The sequence below is a fragment of the Pholis gunnellus genome (assembly GCF_910591455.1).
Source record: "Pholis gunnellus genome assembly, chromosome: 14".
Lineage (NCBI taxonomy): Eukaryota > Metazoa > Chordata > Actinopteri > Perciformes > Pholidae > Pholis > Pholis gunnellus.
In genome coordinates this window covers 18,984,119-19,000,195 of record NC_136541.1, presented here as the reverse complement: position 1 = coordinate 19,000,195, position 16,077 = coordinate 18,984,119, and the positions used below count along the sequence as shown (strand labels likewise).

The window sequence follows — 16,077 nt, the reverse complement described above, 5'->3', positions numbered from 1 at the left end:
ATACAATCATGGATGGAGAAAACAAAAGAAACAATTATTTCATTAATTGTTTAGCTTTTAAGTATGTTTAATCCTTCGGTGTGACGGATAACATGTTAAACTGTTTCTTCTTCTACGCCACATTCACAGACCTGATAGATGTGTTTCCATTAATTACACTGCTTTATTTAACTCTGTGTGTCCCAACCTGAGACTTATTTCTTAGGGAATAGGCTTAAACTCCAGTATAGCAGGTAGCGGTAATGCTCCGTTAACGGTAGTCGCCACCCACCATTAAACAAGTCGAAGAAGAAACGGTAAAACGAATCAAACGTCATCAATACGCGCCATAACACGCAGTCTCAGATTTTCAGATCCCACACGTGAGTTAAACTACATTGTGTTGCCTTCCACAAATTCAGTTTGTATCGATTCATATTTTGCACGAGTTAAGCCTAATGTGTCATCTACATCGCCTTCAACAATTTGCTAAACACGTCCACTTGTTTCGAGTGAAATATCGAGCTAGTTTGTGTCACAGTTCTCTTGCAGGGAGTTAGCGTGGACGCCTCCTCAGCCACTGTCTTGTATATGTAACGTTAGAGGTTGCCTGTACAGAACATGTCAGTAATAAAGAATATGTCACAACTTATCGGCAACCATAATGACCTCGTTAAACACGACTTATGACTGTCTGAACCGTTGGCTGGACGGTGTTTTTCACCTGAAGAATAAGGTTAACATTGCAGGGTAGAGCTTTCAGTTCTATGATGCTTGATAGTTAAATTAATAAAAATGCGTCATATTTTAATGTATTTATATTTTGTAAGTCAAATCTGATTAACCAGTAACATGTGTCTGTTAGGTAAATGTAGTACTTCAATGTTTTCCTCTGTAGTAGTAGCACAGTAAGTAGTAGACTATGCAGCATTGTTATATTTTTAAGTGCCTTGTGTGCATTTTGTATGTTATATCAGGGTATAATCAGTTAATAATATTCAAAATAATACATATTTTTCATATTTCAACATCATATTAAATCCATTGCTGTTTGGGGCCCAGGTTGCCTACTTGTCTAAGGCCTCGATCGCACCAAGGTGCCGCGCCTGTTGCGATGCGTCTCTGTGTTATTGGTGAAGTCTGGTGTTTTTTCCGTGAACCAGACTGTAGGCCTATCTCACCAGTGTTTCTGACTGTGTGTGTGACGAGCTACGTCACGCAGGCGTTTTGCGTCAGGAACCATGGAAGCACAGTGTTGAGTTTGAAGTTGTATTAGTGCTTCCTCAGGACCCAGTTCGGCACGTTTTCAACGGGCACTGCACTAGTTACATAAAATAGTATTTGCATCAAAGCCCAACATTTTACTAACATTAGTGTACAGTGTGTACATTTATGATGAAGATGTGCCGTTTGGTAATTCCGGAGAATGTGGCCGTGACCATCAAATCCTAACCATGACTTTGTGTTGTTCCCTGTTTTAGCCAGAAGATCGAACGGAGCATCCTCTCTGACAAGATCAAGCCATCCTTCTCGTAACCTGCATGCTGTCAAGTCCGTGCTATGTTGGCGAAAACAGAGGAAAGGAAGCAACACAAAGGCGAAGGAAAGAAGAGGAGACACCCTGGTGAAGATGGAGAAGGAGGAGAGAGGAAGAGGAGGGGAGGGGAAGAAGGAGACGGCGGCAGGAAGCGCCTGGACCCCCTGAGTGTGGGCTACTTCCGCCGAGTTGGGGAAAGACTCAGCGAAGGCTTTGAAGAAAAGGAGGAGAGAGGTGAGAGGGATTATTTGACTGGACAGCTGAGCAAGTAGACACCTGGAAGTTGACAAACGTTGGGAATGTGCACCAGAAAGGCACATGACACCAGTACACCACCGCATTAGAACAAAAGCTGGTGACTTTGAACTGCATTACACAGTGAAAATAAAGTCTGTAAGTAATGTTGGGCTATGGAAAATCCCCTGCCAACGTGTCTTGTTAAAGTTTACAACACGGTCCAAACTGTCAGATCTATAATATCGAGCTGCCAAATATTTGTTGAGTTTCAAATATCTTTTAGACAAAACAAGCAATTTCAAAATGTCCCCTTGAGGAAAGTGTGACGAACAGTTTTCTAACATAAACAAATAAATTGATAAGTCGAACTGGCAGATTAATCGATAATGAAAAGGACCGTTAGGTGCCGCTCTACTCTCATTTCAGTTGTCATTTCAGAGTAAATAATCTTCTGTTACTATTACAGTAAGTATTACTGTAATAACCAGATTATTACAGTGCATGTAAACACGTTCTCCAGTTAATTACCCCCGTGACCTGGTTACTTACATACATATAAATTGGTTTAATATCATTCTGCTTATTGCATCATTTTACCACAAATAAATCAAGCAGGCCAGGCTGCCTCCGTTTGTCCAGTTCTGTTTTATTTTTTGTTGACGCCAACCACCGTCAAAATTACTCATCTCAACTTTTTCTTTAATACTCAATATTGTAGATGCTCCATTGCTGTTTGTGCTTAATCTGTCGACTCTTGTTGTTTCTTCTGTAGAGATGTTTGTGGAGAATGTCCTCACAGAGGTTAAAGGTAAAGCAGCGGTCGTGGCGATGGACCAGACGGGAAGCATCACCCTGCAGCGGCTGCTCCAGCTGTGCAGTCCTGACCAGGCGGCGGCGGTGCTGGCTGAACTGGGCGATCCGGCGGGGTCCGAGTTTAAGGCCGTTTCTTGCGACCGGTGCGGCGGCCACGTGGTGGAGAGTGCAGTCAGACAGATATCCAGGAGGACGGGTAAGTGTACATGCGTCATCTCTGAGCAGTGGACTGCTCATCGCTGTACTGAACGCTTTGGAAGGAACAGCTGAATAACAACTCGGCTTTGTTTTTAGAATCATCACAAAAGGAGACAGCAACAGCAGCAGAAGAAGACGAAAAGGAGAGCTGTGACTTGTTGGAGGCCCAGGTGTTGTCTTTAAGTCAGGTGGTGAGAGACAACATTGAAGAGTTCATCAAACATGTCCATGGCTCACACGTGGTCCGCACACTTCTACATGTGCTGGCAGGCTGTCTCGGACCACCCCGCACTGAGTCTCGTCCAGGTACACACACACACACACACACACACACACACACACACAGAGATTCTTTGCTTGACCTAACTTAGGGGTCTTTAGCCTCTATGGGCCCCACCTCGGACATCTGTCACTCCTACTGTAATTGTTGTTTTTCTGACCTCTGTTTGAGGGATAATCACGGGGGACATGTATGGAATTGTTAAGATAACGCAAGATGCAACTAAGAATCATTTCAAGAAGTTGTGATGATGATTATGTGTGTATGTGATAAACATTAAGTCCATTATTTAAGTCATAGAACTATGTAGGGCCACCATTAAAAGTTTGCTAAATATGGATTTAGCTGTTCAGACAGCTAGCAGTGGGTTTCTTTAATGCTGGTGAATATTTGATTCATTCTCAGGCATGTTCTGGAGTTAAAAGGAGCGTCTTTTTTTTCTCCGTCTATGACTTCTTGGACGTTTACACGCAATGACTGTGTTGGTAAGCGGGTCGAATCAGTGGCCACGCTATAACGAGCAGTAATCAAATTCTAGTTGAGTTTAGAACACCAGCACGCACCCGTCTGCTTCACCTCAGTGTCCTCGCCTCGCGTCTCTACGATGCCTGAATTCTGAGGGGCAGAGTTTGATAAAGCTGCTGTTGTTGAATGTCAGTGACCCTGCACTGCCCAGTGTCTGGCAACATTGACTCTAGTCGAGCTTCTGAGTGACTGTTCATCCTAGAAAATAATTGATTTCGTCCTTTTTGGTGTGGTGGTCACCTCAGTCACTGCTTTCTTCTTCTTCTTCTTCTTCTTTTTCAACACCAAAAATAGGAAGAAAATCAAGCTTTTGATCTGTTGGCTTTGTCAGTGCTCGTTCTTTGAGAGGCAGACCCGGTGTGTCAGGGCCTCGACACACAGAGGCTTGTGGCTACGAGCTTTCATTCAACTCGTCTTTTGTTGTTGTTGTTTTGTTTTTTTTCAGGTGCAAAGGACCGCAACGTTGCTCCTCAGCTGACAGACTTTGAGATTCCCACGTCATTTTGGTACGAGCTGAAAAGCCTGACGGAGACCTTGATGGACAACGTTAATCGTGAGTCATCTTTTAATCAAACCCAAGCACATGAGCCCTCGTTGTTGCCAGAGTGAAGAAGCTTTTTTCACAGAGGGGAAATCGCAGCATTACGAAGCAAAGGATACTCTCTGTATCTATTTCTGTTAACGTATTGTGTTCTGTTATCTGGAATTAGGCAAGCCGTAAACAGGCTGCTGCTGTTTATAAACTGTTAATGGGTTTTAAATAGTTCATTTAGGACTTTGAATATTAAAAAAAAATAAAATACGTAAAGTTCCATGCTAAAGAAGTATTTTGATGGATGTGGTAGAAAGGTGAAATTGAAGGAGTTGGAACGGTTGGTCTTACAAAACACTTAATGACTTAATGGTTGTACTGTTTGTGTGCGTTAAACATTTTGAATAGTGGGTATGCATGCCCCGTGACCTTAACAAAAAGAATCTGGCAGACATCCCCAATTCAACACTGTCATCGATGCTGCCTGCCTCTTCTTCTGCTCTGCTGGCAGCTGTGGCTTTTTTTCTTAGAATCAGAAAAACATTTAAGCCTGTTAAATGCCAGCGAGGACTCTTGGACGAAAAGGGGAAGTGCTCAAGGGCAGATTTCTGTTCACCGGATGTTGTTTGGAATTCAAATTATAAATCCAACCTTGCCGTTTTTTTTATATCAAAACAAAATAGTCAATAAATAACCTCAGGGCAAGTGCACAGGCTGCAGAGGAACCTAAGCTTTTAACAGAGCTCTGCTGCACAGGGACAAAAGGAAACTCTATTTTTTTTAAATATCATTTTAAAACAGAACACAGAGTGTCTGGATGACGGGAGAGAAAGCCCACATATGCGTTGAGATGCAGCTCTTCTAATAGGCCTTTGAAGTGATGGAGGCTGGCACAGGTCTGTTCTAATGAAAGATGAGGTTAGCTAGTATGAGGGATATAGTGTAACTTTGGAACAAGAGTCTTTTTGCTTTGTAATAACAACTAATGGAGGCCCTGCATATCTGCTTTGAATGAATCATGGGTTCAGATAACACACTATTCCACTACAGTGGGTGGCGGTAGCTAACAAACAAAGAAGAGCAGCAAATTTGCCCCACTAGGCACCGGCAGTGTGGAAGAAGACTGCAAGTGTTCGAATCGCATACAAACAATCTGCATTCTACATGCTCAACCATTATGAGATTCATTGTGCCATTAACACTTATCACACTGAAGTAGTGTTGAATCTGTTTTGTAGAATACATTCTAAATGTCAGTCACTTGACATTCGGCCTAATTATTTTATCCAACTGGATAATTGTTTAAAACCGTCTGCCTCACAGACCACCACTGGATAGTCTGAAGAGCAGAATTGCAATTTTGGGGCAGTTGAGTGCGTCCAGTAAGCCTGCGTCATTTATTTAGAAATTCTTGCTAATCTAGAACACAATCCGTACGCAGTTGGAGCGCACTACGTACTCAATTATATGTCCTTAGTATGAATACTATGTTAGTATGAATACTGTGTTAGTATGAATACTGTGTTAGTATGTGTTTTCATACGGATTAGGATCAAGATCATTTGAGTTTAAAAAGATAACAATATATCAATAATACATTAAATAACCAATCTTGATACGGGTCCCATAAATATTTTATTGTTTTTAAAAACATTTTTTTAATTGTGAATTTTGAATTAGCAGCACATTTTACAGTGTAAAAATCAGCTTGTCAGTGCTCTACCATGGACAGACTTTAATGGTTATGAAACCGTTTCTTTTCTGTCCTATCGTCCAGCTTGTAAACCCATTCTGAGATCTCTGCAATAAACTATCATCATAGTGGCAGATCCATCGGTCTAGCTCTAGAGGTAAACGCTTAGTGAGAAACGCTGGATGCAGATATATCGTTTTGTTTACCAGAGGGCACCTTTTTAAATTGGCAGAAAGGTCTAAGAAGCATTTTTTCCCCTCTCCCATTGTGTCTCTTTCCTCCCTAGTAAGTGTGACGGATGCTGTTCCCAGTGCGGTGTTCCAGACCATGTTGACTGTGTGCCACAGAAATCGGCCTAAACTCTGCAAACAGCTCCTCAAACGCACCACGGAGTACCTGGCAACTCGCAACGCCGCTCCAGGAGTGAGGTCAGAGACGACTCTTACACCGTTTCCCCCTTTTTGTCCTGGAATGGTCTCGCCACGGCATGTTATGTAACCGCTGGTTTTGTTTTTGCACTCCTTTCAGTCCCCTTCTGGTCTTTCTCAAGGACCCGGCCTCCAGTCGCCTCATTGAGACGATTATACAGCTCTCCCACAAGTCGCTCCTCCGGGACCTCTACAAGAACCACCTCAAGGGTCAGCTGGTGGACTTGGCCCTCCATTCCATCGCCAACTTCCCCATTCAGAGGCTAACGGCAGCCTCGGCCAAATACAAACTGGTTGGTCATTATGTCGGCATGTCACGCGGTGCAGGATTACAGTCCGGATTTTGTGAGTGGAAGGATGATTTTCTCTCTCTCTCTCCTTCTTTCTCTGCAGTTCCTGGGGCTGTTTGATGAGCTGACCCAAGGTATTGAGGCCATCTTGGCCTCAGGTCACATGGGTGTGATTGTCCAACTGGCCGAGAGCTGTGCAGAAGGCGGAGAGAAACAGGAAGAGTTGATACAGTGCCTCCTCCGCGTAAGTGTCAAAGGGTTTCTGTAATTGAGGCGTTGCGGTCTTAAATCAATATGACAATGACCGTGTTTTATTTATCTCTCCCTCTTCACGACTGAAATCGAAAGTGCGTAACGACACAGTAAATCTACTTAACGTTTGATTTGTGGGTAATGGAAACCTTGTTGATGTGTTGCCTCCCAGGCGTTCCACTGCGCTGAGCCCGGCTCCCGACACTTCAGCTGCCTCCCTCTCTTCATGTCCCTGCTCACCTACGAGGTGTATTACCACTCTGACACAGCAGAGGGCAACACACAGACGGAGGTAAACAAACAGAGAGGAGTTGAATCAAATCATTTGGGGCTGGATTTTAATTCACGTCTTGATATTTCACTTTTATATTTAGTGCAAAGCTGCACCGAACGACGGCCCTTTTGAGAACTGGAGCGTACCCTGGCAGCATATTGATGTCGAATATATGTACCAGATGCGGAAAGTTGCAGTTCTGGTGTTCTTGATCATTTCTAGATACCGCTGTCCTCCATCTGTTACCACGGATCCCGGCTGGTCCAGGCGCTTTCCAAGTTCAAGGAGCGCTCACTCCTCCTCAGCAGCCTGCGCACTCTGACCCCTGCTGACCTCCTGACGCTGGCTTCTGACCCCTCGGGCAGCCACGTCCTCCAGGCCCTCATCACCACGTCCAGCGACAAGGGGAGGGGCAAGATCCTCAAGAGACTGGAGGTAGGACTAGAGGGGCATTATAAGAACATTATAGAATAGGAAGCTGGCGATTCATTTAGCAGCATGATCATTTTTACATTTAGCTATTAGCAGTTCCCTTTTTGCAGTTTTAAATAGTACGCCTGACATTTAGTCTGGTATCGCTTGTTTTTGGTCTTTTCATGTAAGAATTTCAAGAATATCCATTAATACGGGGTAGGCCACGCTGCTGCTTTGAGGGATTGAATTATTTCACACTAACAACAACATTACATTATTTAAACCCAGTTCAACAAATATATATATATATTATATATATATATATTAAATATATATTCCATCCCATTGTAAGATCTTAAGCAAAATAGAAGCCAAAATAAGCGTATAAGTGACTTTGAACGTGGCATGGTTGTTGAAGCATAGGGCAGAGAGGAGAGAATGGCCGGACTGGTTTGCAAGTTTACGAGGTTCATTTATTATCATTGTACAACATAACAGGTTTGCGCAACTAAATGGATGAAATTAGAAGTCTCGCAGCCTGAGGAAAGAAGCTGCTCTGAAGTCCGGTGGTACCGAGGCTGATTTTGTATCGCTTGTCAGAAGGCAGCGGTGTGATCCGTCTTTTGTCTTTTTGTATCCTCATTTGGCTCTTTGCAGGCACCTCTTGTCATCAATATCACTGATGCTCAGTAGATGGTCACCAGTGGTGTTCTTGGTTTTAATCCCCCGCTGTAGAGCCGCTGTAGAGTCCTGGGCTGTCCACGTTCATTGCCAGTTTGTTATGTTTCCAGTCAGGATCCTTTCTGTTGCTACTCTGTAAAGGTTTGTGATGGAAAAGCAACAGTAGCTCAAATAACCATGCGTTACAACAGAGGTATGCGGAAGAGCAGCTCTGAACGTACAACACGTCGAACCCTGAAGCAGATCGGCCACAGCAGCAGAAGACCACACACACCACTCCTGTCAGCTACGGGAAACGGAGGCTACAATTGGCACTGGCTTTCTAAAATTAGAAATTAGAAGATAGGAAAAACATTCAGATGGTAGGGACAGAATATGAGATGAACAACATGAAAGCAGGGATCCATCCTGCCTTGTATCAACAGTGTGGGGTGGTGGTGGTGTTATGGTGTGGGTGATCTTTTCTTGGTACCAATTGAGCATTGTTTAAACATCACAACCTACCCTAGTATTGTTGCTGCCATTGATCTACACCAGATTAGTTTTCTGTTGTGGTCAAGACTATGGACATGTTATTTACAAGAAACTACACCAGAACAATATAAATTCAGAGATAGTTTCAACATTTTTTATTTGATATTCTTGTATTTGACCTCTTGGTGTCAAAAGTACGAAGAAATAAACATTTCTGTTGACTTTTCAGTTTGAAGTGGAACATTATCAGCACAGATCATCACTCTTTCTCCATTTCTTCCCCCATTTGTCCTCCCAGGGCCAGTATGCTCCTCTGGCCTGCTCCAGGTTGGGTAGTCGGGTGCTGGAAGCCATCTGGAACAGTGCTTCAGTCAGTCACAGGCAAAGCATCGCACAGGAACTAGGTAATACAAATCATCCCACAGATCCTGACTTAAAGGGTGTGTGTGTGTGTATATATGTATACATTATAATATAATTGTATATATAATAATAAATCATTTTTGCACATTGTTAAAATCCCTGTCAATGACTTCCATCCCCGTCTCCCCTTCCAGTGCTGAGTGAAAGCCAGCTGAGGTCTCATCAGTTTGCTCGCCATGTGTGGGCCAAGTTTGCCCTCTCCCACTTCACCCACAGAAGAGCCCACTGGCAGGAAATACAGAGCGGCGAGTCCAAAAAGAGGAAGCTCTTCAGTGACATTCTTGCGTAAAAGAAAATATTTATATAATGTGTTTTTGCTATATAATTGGATAAAAAAAAATGTAATTGGATAAAGAAAGAAATAAGAAAAATATGTCTTATTTGTGTGCTATTTGTTTACCTCCTCAAAAAGAGCATGGATCCTCATTAGTATTAGAATATCATTATGTCATCACATCATTTTAGCTTTTCAAATAATCTCTGATGTAAATCATTTTAACAAGTTATGAGGAGCTGCTGAAGATAAATAGCCGTAGCACATTAATTGCACAATATTAATATAGAATAGCATAGTATGGGTGATTCATGGTTTTCATTTAGATTTTGTCCAAACATTATGTAAATGCTATAAAAAATATTGCTGGATTATAAGAGTTGTACAGTGTTTTGCCCCTGTGAATGTTGTCATTTTCACACACCTTGCCGTGAAATATTGTAGGGAAAACGGTGTACAACTAATTCAAGTGATTAAAAGGTGCAAGCAGATGTCGTATTTTTTCAAAAGTCCCCTGAAGTACACACATATGAGCAGACAGAAAGTACTCAAGTACAAGTTATGTTCCTACATTTAAATATTCTCAAAAGTGCAATTACACAAAAGCACAACTTTGTCCAAGAGTACATTTAATTTGTCACTTCCACCTCTGGGTTTACATATTATTAATTATATGGATCAAAATGTTTGATGTGATATTAATTCAATGCAAGTTTCAGATTTAATTATAGAGAATATGATAAACTTAAAATATGATTTTGGCACAGAAATGTAGCTGTATCCACTACTATTTGATGTAAGGAGCAGCATGGCCGCTGGGGGGTGCTAGTGTAACATCGATCCTCTGAGTTATAGTCTGCCCTACTTTAAATGAGTAGCGCAACACTGGCTCTAATGTGTGAACCTAAAGTCACTTAAGAAAACACCGACCCAAGGGCAAGAAGAAGTTGATGTTGCTGAATATTAATAACAATAGCAAAGCTGATACAGTATGCTTGTAAGCATGCATATGTTACATTTGTAATAGTGGTTTTTGTACATGCAAATACTATACATTTGGGGGAAATATATCGGTCTGAAAATGATCCGACAGTCTTTAAAGCATGTTTCTTCTGTTCTCCTGGACGTTGTGCTTCCTCATAATTCCTTAACACAAACAAATTCGGGCTGTTAGGAAATCGCTGTGTGCCACAGCAGCGAGCTCCTTTTGTGGCAGGCCAGTGGGGGACTCATTCGCTTAGTCACAGAGGGTAACATTGATTATATATGGAGTTGAAGAGGGAAGGCCTTCATCTTGGCAGATGCTTCTGAGTGGAGAAGAAGCGCTGCAAGACGGCGCGTGTCATCAGTGTGCAAACTACAAAGCCCAACATAACCCTGGGTAATAAATACACTGTAGTTTATTCACAGTTTGATGTGATCACACAGACGGCATGCAGTGTTCCATACTGGACATGCTGTACACACTCCCTATATGTCAGGTGTAGAGCACATTATAGGAAACCACCTGCTTCTTTACATTATTTAAACCCATTTTAACAAATAGACATTCATTCAATCCCATTGTGTAATGTATAGTGCAATATACATATCACCAAGTTAGAGTCTCAGAACACAGGATTAGCTAAAGAGGAAGTCTCAGCAAAGGTAGTTATGTATTTAATGCAGATTCTGTATCGAATTGCATCATAAATTTGCTTCTATTAATGTAAAATTTTACTCTGATTATAGTTTTTTTTTGCAGTGAGATTTTGAGATAGGCCTACACCTCACTACAGTTAAGCTGAATGAAAGATGGCTTGTAGTGATCAAAGCAAGGAACGCTGATTGCCTTTGAAAACTCGACATCACGGTGTCTGTCCTGAAACACTGTCCTGGTTATGGGTGCTGTACCTATGGGCTCCACTGGATGAAGCTTAATGTTTCCTCTTCCTTTTTGCAGAATATAAAGCCAAAGTGTCGACGATGCACAAATGCGGTGACACTTTACAAGAAGGATTCAAATCACATGCCTATTAATGCATCAATAATGCCTCCTGTCGCTCACTATTAGCAGATGATCAAGTCAATATGAGTTGATGTAATTAGAGCTTTAATTCATTATCAGTGAACAGTGACTCTTCTCACACACGTGAAGCTTTCTAAAGTCACAATCAGATTTCTGGATCCTTTGAGCTTTAATCACATGAACTCGTCGTGACTTGTTATTAGTGAGCAACATACATAATGCATTAAATCATCTTGAGTGATGCACTATTTATGCAGTGCTTAAGTATGTACAGTATGTGAGTGTGTGTGGGGTTTTATGCCAGATTCATTTTTAGCCCGGCACAATGAGCTGTAACCTGGGTGACGGTTCATCCATTGTTCACTCAGTTACTTCTAATGACGGGTAACAGACACTCAATAGTTTATAGTGAGCATGTAAAACGAGATCTCAGATACATTTTGACACATGGCATTGTGGGATTGTAAGCAGAAAGTAGCGTACGTGTTTTGAGTTTGAGCGGACACTATATTCAGTTGTTGTACAAATTAGAAAATAATGAATTACGAATAGTTAATTATTGAGTTTAAGAGGTGCTCTTAGGTAGATTGTTATTTATTTTTTACCTTTGTACAGAGCCATGCTTGCTGTTTTCCCCCACTTTGAGTGTTTATGCTAAACTAAGCTAACATCTTCGGGCTCCATCTTCATATTTAACACATAAACGACGTGAGATTGGTATCAGATTTCTCTGCAAGAAAGCAATTTTTCTTCCCCAAACGGTCCAACTATTCCTTTAATAGTGTTTGCTGGGTGCAGTCATGTTTTTTTTGCATTTGTTCGGACGCTAAGACCCCAGTTCCACTCGATGCACTGCACTGTATCCCCATCACATCCACGTAAGCCGACGTCGAGATCAATACTAATCTCGTGACGGCATCTAGTTATAGTTTGCCATATTTTGCAGAAGACAGGGTTTGCTCTCGCCTTTCGACCTGCTATTAATCCACATTACCGGAGACGTGGGGAGCATTGCATGAGGCATTCGGCAGCCCATGATGAGGTTGATTTGTGCCCTCGTCTTCAACCCGCTATCACAACCACTTGGCCTTATCTTTCCCTCACTCCTGCTCCCTTTTGTGGTTTGTTATTATAGCTCTATGCATGTATAATCTACGCGCTCGGGAGCCAAAGCAGAGGAACAATGACCTCTGCGGTACAATGAGACCATTGCCCCTTGAAAACAAATCACACGGATTCCCCCGGGGATTCAGCAATGCGGCCTTCAATGCCCGGCTCTATCCCCAGCTACACCACACAGACCATTTCCAATATAACCTCCGAAATATTGTGCCTACACACCCACACCTCAGGGACATTTGCATCTCATTAGTGATGCACAGTGCTCACTGAAAATAGTCTTTCCTCGGTGCAAAGTGAGCAGTAAGTTGGACTGGCTTTCACTGGCACACAGTGGGTGTTTTTTTCCTGCGGCTTTTGAGCTCCCTCTGTCTTCTCCTGCTCTCGACAAGTATTCTTTTGCCCGAAAAAACCTCCCAGTAAATACCGACAGAATGAGTCAGCGACAGATAGACAGAGGGAGAGGGAGGATTTCTTGTCACGATTTGAGAGACTGATAGGGTGTCACAAAAATAAATTGAGTCATATTGTCCTCGTTTCCATCTCCGGCTTCCTGCAGGCTTCTGTGCAGCCGTTAAATGTATGCTATTATCTGACAGTTATCTGACCTGTTTAAGGATGATGAAAGTGTCATTTTCTGTCCTGCGAGACATATTGTGTAAAACCCACAACAGCCAGTCTGAAGCGTTCGCCTCGTCATCATCGCTTGTCTCTCATTCACATATTTGGGGGGGGGGAGAGTAAAAACAAATAAGAAGCTCCTCTTTCTGAAAATCAACATAAATGTAGGACATTTGAGATGCCAAAGGACTCTAGGACTCATCGTCTCCTTGACAACAGTCTCCAAGCAACCATTACTCCTCAAAGCATTTCTCCAACCCCGTCTCTCTCTGTCTCTCTCTCTCTCTCTCTCTCTCTCTCTCTCTCTCTCTCTCTCTCTCCTCAACCCCTCTGCCTCTTTGCCAGGTTTGCCTTCCTCTCAAGAGTCCTCCCATTTGTCCACTCCAGATAGTTACTGTACCAGCATCAGGAGCTGAAAGCCACAGCTATCTGATGTAATCACATGCGATTGACTGTGGGGGAACCGTGTTCTTGCTTCTTAGCCTGAGGCCTTTCTCCACACCTGCTGAAGCTCGGGTGGAGCAGACAGGCTGACAGAGACCTTTTCATTCGTGCCATTTTTGTTGAAGGACTCCTGCCCGTTGAACCAAAATGCTTACTTGGTGCATTGTGTCAAAAGGAATAAGCCGATCAACTACCAGCTGTTTAGTAGCGAGGAATCAAACCCCAATCCGTAGCAGGTCATTATCTGCAGTATTCATTGCTGACATTTTATACACCGCCTTGACTTAAACTGTATCTACTTAATCTAAAAGTGTTTTTTGCAAACTGTTGATCCAGAAATCATCCTTGTAAACTAACTGATCTCTTACTTTGTTTTTGGAACTATGTCAGGTAACATGTGTAGCTTTAGACAGTATCCTATGCTCCCACCCCTGCTTAACCTTCTGTGGTGTGAGGGAGAATAAGAACTGAAACAGCGTTTCGGTTTTAGACCAGGCTGCTTCGAAAAAATGGAAATTGAAGTAACAAGTATGAGGTCAAACTGCGGCAAAAACATCAAGTAAGACTATCGCCTCCAGCGTTAGAAGTGTTCCAAGTTCTCTATCCCGTTTGTTATTTCCATATTAAGGTCAGTTCATCCACATTTCCTCACTTACCTCGAGTGGTACTGAGCCATGCAGGCAGTTTTTCTTTGACTTGCCCATGTTCAAAGACAAGCACATGATTCCAGGGTAACATCACTTTTCTGAGTCCATGTCCTTGTCACTGACAATCCACAGAGCTCACTGTGAACAGTTATTGCAGAGTAGCTCAATTCATTTGAAAAATATTTCTACGCACATACTGAGTCAGCTGACACCTGAACACCACGTTGAGATTGAGCGTGGAAGCTATTGTTAGCAAGTGAGCAGAGAAGTTAAAAGTAATGTATTAACAGCTCAAACTAGCAGTTTGTGGAAGACTCCGCTGATGAGCAATGAGTGCAAAGGCAGATAGGCAGACGGGGATGTAGCCCGTCCAATCATTGTCTTTGTGCCGATGGAAGGGCTTACTACAGTCCTGCGACAGCCTTATATAGCAGATTAGTTTCTTTTTGTCAGTTCATCTTGAAGGGGCTGTGGGGGTTTGCCAGACAGAATGAGTTAGGAACCACTGCCATAGAGGACCATGGGAAAAAGAATCTGCTGGTTTTTACATTTTCATCTTTAATCAGGTAACTTGACAGATCTCCCAAAAGGCATGTCTTCTGCATGCGTCTTGAAGTAAGGACAGTTCATATTCTCCCATGACACAATCTATTTTCAACCTGAGATTATTTTACAGTCTCAGTCCTAAATGGAACAACTGTCCCGAGAGAGACCGTGTCACAGTCTGTCTAGAGGACCTGTGAGTCATCTGATGACCCGTCATGCCATCCCTCAACCTGGTAACGGCTGTAATGAGACATTGAGTTCATAACATTCTTATATATATATATATATATATATATATATATATATATATATATATATATATATTTTTTTTTTCTTTTTAAAAGACGAGACACTCATTCAGGATGTCAAACAAAAACAAATTTATTCTCAGTGGAAAGACGAGAGTGCTTAGTAGACTGTGACAAACGAGCGAGCACGTATCAGTGACAGCACGTATCAGTGACGCCGCCTCAAGCTTGACGAGATATCCAAACGTTTCCAGAACGTTCTCTTTTGGGTCACTTGTGTGGCCAGCCTCCACAGAATTCCGTCTCAACACGTAATAATGCCAGTGGGTAAAAAGAGAGAAATGAAAGAAAACATCAAACAGCCACAGGTAGATTAGGTTTTCTCTTGTTTGTCCTCCTGTGCCTCCAGAACCTCCCGGTGTTCTGTGACTCAGCTTCTATTTAAGAAAAGTTCAGTCCGGTCAATTCCTCAGAGCCACTTTGACCTTTTGTCTTTCGCTCCACATACTTCGGTAAAGGGTTCTTTGTGCTGATCGCTCACGGTGCATTCAGCGGAAATATGGCTTGGGCGCTGATGTGTTTTGTCCTCGTATAAAAAAAAAAAAATAATCACACATGAACATATGCCATTGGTGGTATCATCAAACACTTACAAAATCAGTACGGGACACAATCGGTGGATGCAGTGTGAAGATTGTGGTCCAAAATTTTTTTTTTAGAAATAAAGGGTCTTGCCTTTGAGATGGCATTGCAAGAGACACTAGCTGGATTGTGCATTAGCTATTGGCCACTGAGGTACAGTCAACCCAGTATCATGTAACTGTAAACCTACAGGGTCACGTCTTAGATCGTCTACTCGGCATGCTATAAAACAGGGTTCACAACGGGTACACGTTAGATTGCTATCAGTCTCTACATAATCAGTGCGTGCTACTTGGATGTGTGTTCTTTTGTGACCCCCCCCCCCCCCCCCCCCCCCCCCCCCCCATCCCCTGCCTCCCCCGCCCCGTTTCGCCACAGTAAGCATTCAATCAGCATCTTGATGTGACTCTCTCCACTGTCACTAATTTGGTCTCTCCTGCTCTCATCAGGTGATGAGCGCTTGCTGATTCATCCAAGCTGGAAGCAGCAAATCAAGCT

At 42.6% G+C, this 16,077-nt stretch overlaps 1 protein-coding gene across 1 annotated transcript; it reads left to right on the top strand.

Annotated features, from left to right (window-relative positions):
• The first annotated feature begins 320 nt into the window (after positions 1 to 320).
• On the top strand, positions 321 to 9,761 carry nop9 (NOP9 nucleolar protein). Its single transcript, XM_079173216.1, has 12 exons — positions 321 to 362; positions 1,461 to 1,750; positions 2,526 to 2,762; positions 2,861 to 3,070; positions 4,015 to 4,122; positions 6,081 to 6,222; positions 6,323 to 6,515; positions 6,616 to 6,756; positions 6,937 to 7,056; positions 7,261 to 7,473; positions 8,906 to 9,011; positions 9,165 to 9,761. The coding sequence occupies exons 2-12, from the start codon at positions 1,540 to 1,542 to the stop codon at positions 9,317 to 9,319; spliced, it is 1,836 nt and encodes a 611-aa protein (XP_079029342.1). The 5' UTR covers positions 321 to 362; positions 1,461 to 1,539; the 3' UTR covers positions 9,320 to 9,761.
• The last annotated feature ends 6,316 nt before the right edge of the window (positions 9,762 to 16,077 follow it).